This window comes from Pristis pectinata, chromosome 2 (genome assembly GCF_009764475.1).
Source record: "Pristis pectinata isolate sPriPec2 chromosome 2, sPriPec2.1.pri, whole genome shotgun sequence".
NCBI lineage: Eukaryota > Metazoa > Chordata > Chondrichthyes > Rhinopristiformes > Pristidae > Pristis > Pristis pectinata.
The window spans coordinates 142,838,899-142,852,367 of NC_067406.1; the positions used below are offsets into that span (position 1 = coordinate 142,838,899).

At 48.5% G+C, this 13,469-nt stretch overlaps 1 protein-coding gene across 1 annotated transcript in view; it reads left to right on the forward strand.

The window, feature by feature from the left end:
- LOC127586070 (bifunctional methylenetetrahydrofolate dehydrogenase/cyclohydrolase, mitochondrial-like) overlaps nt 1–13,469 on the forward strand; it is a 41,756-nt gene that overhangs the window by 16,884 nt on the left and 11,403 nt on the right. The window contains exons 5-6 of the mRNA XM_052043872.1: nt 2,909–3,016; nt 8,305–8,397. Of these exons, the coding sequence (XP_051899832.1) occupies nt 2,909–3,016; nt 8,305–8,397 (201 nt within the window). The remainder of the gene's footprint in view (nt 1–2,908; nt 3,017–8,304; nt 8,398–13,469) is intronic.

Here is a 13,469-nt window from a genome sequence, read left to right on the forward strand (position 1 = left end):
CAAAGCACTTGAAAGTTTGGCCGACTAGAGATTTGAATCAGAGGTTCCTCTTCACCTTGGTCTTGTTACTTGCTCTGGATTGGGGCAGTGTGAAATGTTCACTATTTTTTTAAAAGAAATAAAATCCTGGTTGCTTTAAAGCTCTTGAAATGGCAAGAGCAGTTGTAACCATGGTATTGGTTTATTATTGTCACTTGTAGCGAGGTACAGTGAAAAACTCGTCTTGCATACCAATCGTACAGGTCAATTCATTACACAGTGCAGTTACATTGGGTTAGTACAGAGTGCATTGATGCAGTACAGGTAAAAACAATAACAGTACAAAGTGTCACAGCTACAGAGAGAGTGCAGCGCAATAAGGTGCAAGGTCACAACAAGGTAGATCATGAGGTCAGAGTCCATCCAGTAGATAGCAGCATCTCAGCAACTTCTACCACAGGGCAAACAATTAGAACCAGAACTTGGAGAGGCAGTAATTTGACCTTGTGTGCTAGCGTGAAAGGCATGTGTATCTACTCCACTCCCAAAGTCAGCAGAACCCGATTTTGGAAACAACGTACAGTGTGCAAACACTCTTTTGTTGCACACTTGGCATAAGCAGCCAGGGCTCAGATTCTAACTCTGTGTGTGGCAGAGAAGCCAGCGCTCTCTGCTGGCAGTCAGCTCGTGTCCACGACACTTTATTGAGGATGGTAAAGGCTTTGCAAGGTGCCGAGGAGACTTAGTGATGTGACTCTATGCAAGGATGGCATGAGATCCTTTAGAGCAGATTCTCCTTCTGAGATTTATAAAGTCCAGTTTATTGTCAGATGCACAAGTCCATGTGTGCACGGGTGCAATGAAAAACTTACTTGCGGCAGCATCACAGGCACAGAGCATCAGATAAGCAGCATTCACAAGAAAAACCATAAATTAAACACAAATTATACACAATTTTTACAAGAAAGAACACAATTAGAACAAATAAAGCCCATTTTTAGTGCAAAGTGATCAAAGTGGTCACAGTGTTGCTAAACTAGTGATTGGGGTTTTGCCAGTTGGTTCAAGAACCAAATGGTTGAAGGGAAGTAGCTGTTCCTGAACCTGGTGGTGTGGGACTTCAGGGTTCTGTACCTCCTGCCTGATGGGAGCTGCGAGAAGATGGCATGGTCTGGATGGTGGGGATCTTTGGATGTTGCCTTTATGAAAGATTTCAATTGATTAAGTTTGGAAATGTTTCCAGTGGCAGACTTGACAATAACAGTGGGGTGGGTGGTGAGATTATCTTCTGACCCCTGATGGGCTGACTCAGTTTGTCATTGGCATCATGGTCAGTGCGTACTTGATGGGCTGAAGGGGCTGTTCCTGTGCTGTACTGTTCTGTGTTCTCTTCCCAGTAACTCTCAGTTGCTGAACACAAGACCAAAATGGACCTAAAGCAGCTTTGGGAAGTTTGGAGCCCACAATGTAATGTGAAACTTGTTTCCACAGGGTGTTACCAAGGTACTCTCTCTACACTAAGCACAGCTCAAACTCCATCCGTACTATTGCTGATGGCGCTAATGTTGGTAGAATCTCAGATGGCAATGAAGAGGCGTATGGGAGTGAGATAGATCTGATTTGTCAGATATGGAGATGTGTCTGACACAATCAGCACCTAATGTACGGGCTTTAGCAACTGACATCATTGGTATGGGCGAATGGTTGGATCCTCTTAGTCAGAACTTCCACCCCCCACACGACCCCCCACCCCACCCCTCAGAGCTGCTGAGGCTGTGGGTTTTGGACAGAGTTAAGTAAGAATTTCAAAACAAAGACTTGGGAGATTTTAGGGAGATCTGTCCAACAGCAAGCTTCAGGATCAGTTCAGTTAGTTGCCTTTCCCTCTCAATCACTTCAGTGGGTGACATCCTGCCCACATCCTGTGACGGCCTCATTCCTGTGTGGTCAGCTATCTTGACGATATCGTTTAACCTTTACAAGATGTCACAAGAGGCCACATTTGGAATATTGTGTTCAGTTTTGGTCACCCTCGTGTAGGAAAAATGCCATTAAACTGGAAGGAGTGCAGAGGAGACTTACAGAATGTTGCTGGGACTTGAGGGACTGAGTTATGGAGAGAGGTCGAGCAGGTTGGTAGGAGAATGAGGGGTGATGTTATAGAGGTGTATAAAATCATGAGGGGCATACACAGGGTGATGGTCTTTTTCCCAGGGTTGGGGAATCACGAACGAGAGACTCTTAAACTTTTAGAGGGATTTGGGCCAGACAAAAGCAAATGGGGCTAGCTCAGGAAAACAACATGGGTGAGTTGGGCTGAAGGGCCTGTTTCTGTGCTGTATAACTCCATGACTCTGTTACCGTGTGTCCCCTCTCCCTGATCAATGGCAAGGCATGTTTAGGGTAGCGTGCCCTCTTCTGCAAGTCCTGTGGTTGATTATGAATACTTTAAAATATTCATAAGAGACTCTCAGATAGCCACATGAATGATAGAGAAATGGAGGGCTATGTGGGAGGGAAGGGTTACATAGATATTGGAGCAGGATAAAATGACGGCACAATATCATGGGCCGAAGGACCTATACTGTGCTATAATGTTCTATGTAGAGGGCATAGGTTTAAGGTGAGGGGGAGAGATTTAATAGGAACCTGAGGGGCAACCTTTTCATCCAGAGGGTGGTCAGTATATGGTATGTAGTGGATGAGGCAGGTACAATAACAACATTTAAAAGATACTTGGACAGGTACATGGACAGGAAAGGTTTCGAGGGATATGGGCCAAATGTGGGCAAAAGGGACTGGCTTAGATGGGCATCTTGGTCAGCATGGACCAGTTGGGCTGAAGGGACTGTTTCCCTGCTGTATGACTCTGTGACATTAATTCAGAACCAGGTTAACAGAATGCTGACGGCATGCTGCTCCCCTGCAGGGATCGAGACGTTCGGTAAGAACGTGGTGGTCGTGGGGAGGTCGAAGAATGTCGGGATGCCCATGGCTGTTCTCCTGCACACTGATGGAAGGCACGAGAGACCCGGTGGTAGGTGGAAGTAGGTTTGCAATGCCACACCACCTTTGACACGTCCCAGCGCTTTGTACCGAATGCACTCACTATGGTGATGTAGGCGGTGCACAGCAAGATCCCACAAACAGCGGCGTGATAACGACCAGTGCCAGCGAAGTAGGCTGATCAGTGTCTGTCAGCCCAACTCTTCAAACCTGTGCCGTGCATTCACCTGAGAGGAGACCTTGGGTTGATGCCTCCCAGCGGCATCAGATGTTTCCAAAGTCCTCTCGGACTGAAATACCCTGAAAGTGTTGCTTATGTTTAACAACTAGCCAGGTCATAATTTCTGCTGCTCCCTAAAACGTTAACTTCAATAATGTGGGTTGTAATTGGGTCAATATTTAAAACGTAGGGTATCTTAAAATAATAACATTACTTCTAATTTTGAAAAGGCTGTGATATTTCAGCATCTGCCTCGGTGGCGAATTTGTTCAGGTTTATAGTCTGTGCCCTGTGTGATATTTAGCTTCTTCTCTTGCTGGGTTGTTGGCTGTGATTTGAATAGACAACTTGATGACATTGCAGCAGCTTTTGTTTTAAAGGAAGGATTCACTGGGGAAATGTTAATATTGCTGGCAGTGCCAGTGTCTATCGTCCATCCGTAAATGCCCCTGGACTGAGGAGGCAGTTAAAGAATCAACCACATTTGTGAGTTAAGTTTTGTTCCCTGTTGATGAACTACAACGGTACAGTCATTCCATGCTTATTGTTACTGAGACTGTGTTATTTTTTGAGAATACAGATTACTTTTAATCACTGAACTTAAATTCGCAGCTGCTGTGGTGGGATTTGAACTCGTCTCTGGATCAAAGGTCCAGAACTTGGGCTGCTTAAACCATTGTACCGGCGTGCCAGGAGTCTCCTGAAGCCATTGCCATAGGGAAAGGGGAAGTCTAAGGCACAGAGGCCACTGGTTCTTTCTGGGCAGTGTGCTCAAGGTTCAGTGGTGGGCATCCTCTCCTGGGCAGAAGATCCAGGCTGATGTGTGCCCTGGAGAATTGGTTTCATAAGGCATTTGGTGTTGCCTGCATAAAATTCACCAACACACATTGTGTCACCTACTGTGGTTGCATGTTCTTCTTCTGAGGGACCTACATGGCCCAAGAGTCTTCCATTGACTGTCCTCACGGCAGATGTGGAGGCCTGTTACAGATGTGGGGGCAATCCCGAGACCTTCAATCACTCTAACCTGCTACAGTCCTCCCATCCTCTGGGGGCGCTGTCCTCCAATCCTGGCCCCTGTTTGTACACAACTTCCATTGGTGTCAGGACTGGTCGTCAACTTCCGAGACTCAAAGCTCTGGAATTCCCTCCCTGAACCTCTCTATCCCTCTCCAAGAACGTAATAAGAACAGGAGTTTCTGTTCCTTAAGCCTGATCCACCATTCAGTAAGAGCTACTCATTACATTTACCCCAGAGCTATTTCCCTGTTTTATCCCCATATCCCTTAATTCCTCTGTGGATCTCTGTCAGTGACTGAGCCTCCAGGGTGGAGGACTTCATCCTTCGAGTGAAACGATTTCTCCTCATTTCCGCTCCAGATAGCCTGTCCTCTCAGTGTCCTGGGCCCAACCATCTGCTTCATCGGTGACCTTCCTTCCATCATAAGGTCAGAGGTGAGGATGGCCGTTGACGGTTGCACATTGTTCACTGCTGCTGAGCCAGTGAAGCAGCCTTTGCCTGCATGCGGCAAGAGGTGGACCACATTCAGACCTCTACTCCAAGTAACATTGGCACCATAAAAGTGCCAGGCAATGACTATCTCCCGCAAGGGAGTCCAACAACTTGCCTTTCACATTTAAGACATCGCCGTGGCCGAGATCCCCATCATCAACATCCTGGGGGTCACCATTGACCAGAAACTCAATAGGACAAGCCTCATTGCCACCAGAACAGGTCAGAGGCTGGGTGTCCTGCAGTGAGTGACTCACCTCCTGATACCCCAAGCCCTTCCACCATCTGGAAAGCACAAGTCAGGAGTGGTGAATATTTTCCATTTGCCGAGATGAGGACAGCAATGGACACTGCGCAGTTCACTTGATTGGCATCCCAAACGCTCCCTCCCTCCACCGCCGGCGCACAGTGACTGCAGTGTGTACCATCTGCAAAGTGCACTGCAGTTACTTGCCCAGGCTCCTTGCACAGCACCCCTCAAACCCACCGCTTCCACCAACGAGAAGTGGAAGGGCAGCAGCCGCAGGGGAGCACCACCACCTGCAGGTTCCCCTCCAAGTCACACACGACATTGCTCTTTCTTCAGGGAAATCCCTCCCTGACAGCACTGGGGGCACCTTCACCAGAAGGACTGCAGCAGTTCAAGAAGGTGGCTCACCCCCACCTTCTGTGTGCTCTAACAAGGCTTCCAAAGTGTGCACACAAACTATTTTCTTTCTGCTTTGGTCCCTGTATACAAGTTGAAGGTGTGTGTTGTTAGCTTTTCAGTTCATTTTAATTTAATGAATGAATTTGAATTCTCCAGCTGCTGTGGTTGTGATCTGAAGCTCTGATTCACTGATCCACTTCCTCTCAGGAATGAATAGATGGGCAAACACAATCCCAGAGACTATGAGGAAATATACACCCAGTAACTCAAGAATGTGATGGAAAGTTATCTTTGTGTACAGACAAGGTGAAAGAAGGAAAATTCCAGTGCTCATTCTCTTTGGCACAGTTCCTCCCTGTTGAGGTTAGAGCCACGTGTCTTACACCAATAGCCCCAGCCCACTGACTACTCAGCACGCAGCACAAGCACAGTCCTGTTTCACCTGGGCTTTCATCACCTGGTGTGCCAAGTGCTGTTGCTGCTTGCCTGTGCTTTTAAAAAGTTGTGCTAAACCTTCCGAGACACAAGTTCTGGCCCAGATGGAGCACCATGTCCAGTTCTGGAGCACACCTGAAGACCTGAAACATTCACACTTTTCCTCGCTCCACAGATGCTGTCAGACCTGCTGAGTGTTTCCAGCATGTTTTGTTTTTTTTATTTCAGATTTCCAGCAGCTTTTTGATGTTTATTTATCCATAAAACTCTGATAATCCAGCACTTTTAGATTCTGGAGGAACTAGAGCAGCAGATTTTGCAGGCCATTAGATGTTACTCCTATTTTACACCCAAACACACCATTTCATTTTTTAACATTACCCAGTGGTGTAATACATTTTCTGTCGAACCCGGTGAGTTTAAAGAGAGCAGGAAATGTACAAACACTCTGGACCCCAGCTCCAGCTGCCAAACTACCCATGTCCATGTGTGATGGGAAAGGTTACCTGTTCCTCTCTCCGCAGGTGCTGCCTGACCTGCTGCGTGCTTCCAATATTTTCTGCTTTCATTGCAACTTTCCAGCAGTATTTTGCTTTCGCAAGGAAAGTGTGTGTGTGGCGGGCATCCAGGGTTGGAAGAGGAAGGACTGCAGGAGTGTACAGAGATGGGGAGGTTGGATACCTGTTAACCCACCAGGATATCAGACTGAATCACATTTAAATGCTCAATAACTTGTCCTTCCCGAGAAGTTGAGCTGTCAGTGATTGCTTCCCTTAAAATCTCCTAGCTCACGTAGAGTAATTTCCTTGTAACTTTCTTCCTCCTGACCCTTCCCAATGTGACCAACAGCCCCTGGACACCAGCACCATGCCTGCCCTCTCTGAGCCAGTGAGCACCACTGTGTCAGATCCTGATCTCAGGTGCTGTCCGTGTGGAGTTTGCACGTTCTTCCCATGACTGTGTGGGTTTCCCCCGGGTGCTCCAGTTTCCTCCCACATCCTAAAGACGTGTGGCTTGGTGGGTTAATTGCCCACTGTTAATGTGTAGGTGAGTGGTAGAATCTGGGGGAGTTGAAGGGGATGTGGGAGAATAGGTTGCAGGGAAAATGAGTGGAGAATGGGATTGATGGGCTGAATGGCCTATACTGTAAGGAAATGTGGAAATCTGTCATTGGCCACCACTGGACTGGGGAGCAGGGTGTGGAGAAGAGGGGTTGTGCTGTCGCCTGTTTTCAGGTGATGCTCTCTGGTCCTACTCAGCCTTTGAAGAGAAGGGATAGGGTTAGAAAGAGCCTCGGTGTTGCATTGATGCAGCCCAGGGAAAGCAGCCAGAGGTTTTTTGTTAGGGCACATCTGGAGAATTGTGTGCAGTTCTGGTAGCCCTATTACAGGGAGGATGTGGAGGCTTTGGAAAGAATGCAGAAGAGGTTCACCTGGATGCTGCCTGGATTGAAGAGTATTGGCTACAAGGACAAACTTGGGTTGTTTTCTCTGGAGCGTCGGAGGTTGAGGGGAGATCTGATAGAGGTTTCTAAAATTATAAGAGGCATGGGTGAGGTAGACGGTCAGAATCTTTCCCTCAGGGTAGAAATGTCAAATACTAGAGGGCGTAGGATTAAGGTGAGAGGGGGAAAGTTTAAGGCAACGTTTGATACACACAGAGTGGTGGGTGCCTGGAACGCGCTGCCAGGGGTGATGATAGTGATGTTTAAGGCACATTTACACATGGGGGGGGGGGGGATACAGACCACGTGCGGGCAGATGGGATTAGTTAGATTGGCATGGTGGTCAGCACAGACGTGGTGGGCCGTGGGTTCTGTTCCTGTGCTGTACTGTCCTGTGTTCTATGGCTCATTAACCAACTGGGTTCTATGGTATTTACTCCTGGAATTCTGCTGCTCGTGTCCTTGCCCACACGGAGACCTGGTCACCTATTGCCCTGCACTCACTGATACTGGTTCCTGACCTCCACCAGTCCCTGAACCGTAACACACTTCTCCATGACCACCCAGCTTCTACCCCGCTGTTACAAGACCATTGAACGGTTCCCTAGTACGATAAGACTGACTCCTGACCTCACAATCTACCTCATCATGGCCTCACACCTTATTGTCTGCCTGCACTGCACTTTCTCTACAACTGTAACACGTTATTTCTGCATTCTCCCTTGTACTACCTCGATGTACTGATGTGGTGAAATGATCTGTATGAATGGCACGCACAACAAAGTTTTTCACTGTGCCTCGGTACATGTGACAATAATAAACCAATTTACCCATTACCCCCCCCCCCCCCCCCCCCCCCACGCCATTCCTCCAACCTGTTGAGATCTCTGTGCTCCTCAACTTCTGCACCGCTGGTGGCTGGTCTTTTCCCGCCTGGATCCCAAGGGATTCTTTCAACCTTTAATGCCCACCTCTGTGACCAAGCCTTCAGTCGCCTGCCTTGATCTCTCCTTCCGAGGGTTCAGCTGTTAATCCGGGCTATTGTTTGTGAATTACAGGCGATGCCACAGTGACCATCACGCACAGGTTCACGCCCAAGGAGCAACTGATGGCTCACACGCTTCTGGCAGATATCGTCATCGTGGGTGCAGGCAAGTTCTTCCCCATTCCCAAACCCCACTGCTCATCTCTGCTGGAGTGATTTGTCATCTCATCTCTTGCCATTATTTTTTTCCCACAAGAATCACCAGGATGTTGCCGGGACCAGAGGGCTTGAGTTATAAGGAGAGGCCGGACAGGCTGGGACTGTTCTCCCTGGAGTGAAGGAGGCTGAGGGGTGATCACATAGAGGTTTATAAAATCATGAGGGGCAAAGGTAGTGTGGGTGGCCACAGTCTTTTCTCCAGGGTAGGGGAGTCTAAAACCAAGGTACAGGTGCAAGGTGAGAGGGGAAAGATTTAAAGGAGACCTGAGGGGCAACTTTTCACACACAGGCTGGTGGGTGTGTGGAACGAGCTGCCAGAGGAAGTGGGAGAGGCAGGTACAGTTACAAGATTTAGATATTTGAACATGTACGTGGATAGGAAAGGTTTAGAGGGATATGGGTCAAATGCGGGCAAATGGGATGAGCATCAGTAGGCACCTTGGTCAGCATGGAGGAGTTGGGCTGAAGGGCCAGTCTCCATGCTGTACAACTCTGTGAATCTGTTTTAAGGACTAGTCCACTCGGCCCATCAGGTCCATGCTGGAGTTTCTCTTCGTTTCCCATCACCTTCTCCTTCCACTCCTTCAGCGCAGGACTGCAGACCCTTCAAATCTGAAATAAGCACAGAAAGTATTGCAAACACTCAGCGGGTCAGGCAGCATCTGTGGAGGAACAGAGTTAAGGTTTAGGGATGAAAGGTCTTCAATAGCAACTGTTTCTTTCTCCGCAGACACTGTCTGGCCCACTGAGTGTTCCCAACATCATCTGCTTTCTATTTCTTCCCCCTTTGCCTGTTTACCCAGATTCTCCTTAAATACATTCCTACTAATTGCCTTGTTTGCTCCCTGTGGGAGTGTGCTCCACAGTCTTCATGCACCTTCCCCCCGCCCCCCCCCCCCCCCCTGCAGAAAGAGGCTGCTGGATTCCCAGTTGGATATATCAGTGACTGGTTTCCATTGATGGCTCTTACTCCCCTTTCACTGCCTGCCAATCAAATCTTGCTGAATATTAAAGCCCTTTATTGGGCTGTTCCCCAACAGCTCTGCTTTTAGAGGAAAGAGTTTTGGTCCCTTTGGTCTCTCCTGATGCTTATATCCTCTCAGTTCTCATATCGTCCTTGTAAATCTCGTTCTACTTTCTCGAGGGTGGTAGAGTGGTGCAGCTGTAAGTATTCACTACAAGGAGCAGTTGGACAAACTTGTTTTCTCTGGAGCATTGGAGGCTGAGGGGATACCTAATAGAAGTTCATAAAAGGCATTGGTAGGATAAAGTCAGAGTCGTTTTCTCAGAGTAGGAATGTGAAATACTAGAGGGCACAGCTATAAGGTGAGAGGGGGAAAGTTTAAAGGAGATGTTTGGGGCAAGTTTTTGTACAGAGTGGTGGGTGCCTGGAACAGGCCAAGTGGTAGAAGCAGGTATGATAGTGACATTTAAGTGGCATTTAGATGGGCATAATAATATGCAGGGATACGGATCATGTGCAGGCAGATTGGATTAGTTTAATTTGGCGTCATGTACGGAACAGACATTGTGGGCCGAAGGGCCTGTTCCAGTGCTGTACTGTTCTATGTAGTAGAGCTGCTGTCTCTCAGCACCAGAGATCTGGGTTCAATCCTGACCTCCGGTGCTGTCTGTGTGGAGTTTGCACGTTCTCCCTGTGACTGTGTGGGTTTCCCCCGGGTGCTCCGGTTTCCTCCCACACCCCAAAGACGTGCAGATTGGTGGGTTAATTGGCCATTGTAAATTGTCCCCAGTGTGTAGGTGAGGGGTAGAATCTGGGGGGAGTTGATGGGAGCGTGGGGAGAATAAAATGGGATTAGTGACGGATTAGTGTAAATGGGTGGTTGATGGTCTGCACAGACTCAGTGGGCTGAAGGGCCTGTTTCCGTGCTGTATTCTTTCTATGACTATGATTTTCTTTGATACGAAGATCAGAACTGTTAACTGCTCTCTGAGTGTGGTCTAACAAGGTTCATACAAGTTGATCAAACTTAAGTTGATTGTAGCAACAGCTCCTGAAATATCGTCTACCTTCAGCTCTTGTTGGGCCCCTGTGCTGATCAATGTACGCTGTCTCAGGGAGTCACTGCAACTTCATTTTTAAATTCTCATTCATACTTGAAGACCCTGGCCTGACCCACCCTATCTGCATCCGCCCCTCAACCCCCACCGCTCTGACACCTCCAAACTCCAGTTTTGTTCTTCTGAACAGCTCCCTGCCTCTTGCCTCAAAACCTTGGAGAAAGACCCCCATCTTAAAGCCCACCTCTTCAAGCATTTGGTCACCTGTCCAGTATTGGTGAAGTTTGTTGGGAAGCTTAACTATGTTAAGTGTCAGTGAACACTGTTGCTATGTCTGATGTGTTGAAACCGGACTTCCATGACCCAGGTCATGAGTGGTGGTGAACCACAAATTGGGTGCTTGTCAAGTCTCTTGTCATTGCCTGGAAGGTGTCACTATTACCTGGAATTGAACTGCTCTAATTTCACAAGGTGTGGCTCCCATTGAATTGATGTCTGTTGTCTACAGTTCACTGGAGCAGGGATAAGCCATTCAGCCCCTCGAGCCTGCCCTGCTACTCAACACAGTCTTGGCTAATCCGACTGTAACATTAATGTTGTAGGTTGCTTTGGTGTTGAGTGGAGCTCTCTGGCACGTAGCATCAGGTTGCTGCTCTGTGGCATCATGGATGTAATCCATATAAATGTGGCCAGTGACATCTGGTGTGTGACTGGAGCATCTCCCTCCTTGTCCCTGTCTGTGTTGCCCACACCTTATCCTCTGGACCCCACCACCACCCACTGTATGGAACACGCTTTCCTGCAGAAGACTTGGCAAGGATCAGTTGACCGTGGTTCCCCGCTGCATGTACTGGGTCTCCAGTGCTCATTTTCAACATGCTGTATTAGAGGCACCTTAAGCAAAGTCCATCCCTAGCTAGAGAGTTCTATCCCTGCTCTACATCTGGGACCTCTGTGTTCCCCTAATCCTGCTCCTGTGGATATCCTCAGATTTAATGGTTTCTCCCGCTGGTGGCCGTGCCTTCGGCTCCCTGGGCCCCGAGCTCTGGAATTCCCTTCCTGAACGTCTCCGCCTTGTCTTCCCCTTTGACTTGCTCAAATCATTTTGGTCGAGCTTTTGATCATGTGACTCACGAGTCCAGGCTGCATTTCAGAAGGCATCGAGGAACGACAAAGGTGCCATGTAACTGCATTGTTGTGCAGTAACCCGCTCCTTGTCACTTCGCCCCTTGGAACATTTTCTGCTCTCTTGGTCCCTGAGATGGGAGTTGCAGAGCAGAGACCAAGAGCAGAAGGCTGAAGAGATGGTGGGAGAGGGAGAGCAGGAGGCCATGTCGCTGTGGGTGGGAGTGGGGCTGTGACCATGCTCTGCAGGTCCTCGGTCAGGTGGATGGTCCCAGTGTGTCCCAACTCCGACCTGTCCGCAGGAGCAGTGTGTGAGAAGAGGGAAATCATGGAGAAGGGGCCTTGCCTCAGTAGATCAGGACAAACAACGGTTTTGTGATGGAGGAACAGACAAACTGCTGGAGGAACTGGCCGGGTCAGGCAGCATCTATGGAGGGAAATGAACAGTTGGCTTTTTCTGGGTGAGACGTGGTCGGAGAATCGCAGAGCAGCAGAGATCAGAGGGGGAGCAGTCGGAGAGGGTCTCAGAGATCCTGTTGAAGACAGGAGGAAAACTTCTTCAAGGTAGGCGACCTTTCTCCGGGTGAGCACTCTGCCTCTTCAATCATGTGCTCAGCCAGAAAAATCCACTGTTTCCATTTTGTGATGGAGAGGGAGTTTGGATGCATGAAACCGGGAAATGTTTTCCCTTGCTAGTCCTCCGAGAGCTGTCTGGAATCACTGGTATTGGTTTATTATTGTCACTTGTACTGAGGTGCAGTGCACTGTACACAGTGCAGTTACATTGAGTTAGTACAGAGTGCATTGATGTAGTACAGGTAAAAACAATAACAGTACAGAGTAAAGTGTCACAGCTACAGAGAAAGTGCAGTGCAATAAGGTGTAAGGTCACAACAAAGTAGATCGTGGAGTCATAGTCCATCTCATCGGATAAGGGAACCGTTCAATAGTATTATCACAGTGGGGTAGAAGCTGTCCTTGTCTGGTGGTACGTGCCCTCAGGCTCCTGTATCTTCTACCCGATGGAAGAGGAGAGAAGAGAGAATGTCCTGGGTGGGTGGGGTCTTTGATTATGCTGGCTGCTTCACCAAGACAGCAAGCAGTAAAGACAAGAGTCCAAGGAGGGGAGCCTGGTGTCTGTGATGCACTAGGCTGTGTCCACAATACTCTGTAGTTTCTTGTGGTCCTGGGCGGAGCAGTTGCCATACCAAGCCGTGATACATCCAGATAGGATGCTTTCTATGGTGCATCGATAAAAGTTGGTGAGAGTCAAAGGGGACAAACCGAATTTCTTTAGCCTCCTGAGGAAGTAGAGGCGCTGGTGAGCTTTCTTGGCCATGGTGTCCACGTGATTTGACCAGGACAGGCTGTTGGTGATGTTCACTCCCAGGAACTTGAAGCTCTTGACCTCAGCACCATTGATGTAGACACGTGCATGTACACCCCCCTCCTTTCCTGAAGTCAATGTTGTCATTGAAGGAAAGGTTGATCTCTCCTTCTGGGTAATTAAGGGATTGTGAGGGCTGGGTAGGTTTGAGGGGGTGTCTACAGCCTGAAATTGTGCAGATGCTAAACTGAAATAAAACAGGAGGTACTGGAAACACTCAAAGGTCAGGCAGGGTGTAGGGAGAGGTGATCAGAGAGCATGTTTCACATCAGTGGTTTTTCACCAGATCAGGGCAGCCCAGTGGAGCAGCAGGTAGAGACCCAGGTTCAATCCTGACCTCTGGTCCTGTCTGTGTGGCATTTGCACGTTCTTCCTGGGACTGTGTGAGTTTCCCCTGGGTGCTCCGGTTTCCTCCCACATTCCAAAGACTTGCAGGTTGGTAGGTTAATGAACAGCTGTAAATTGCCTCTAGAGTGTAGGTGAGG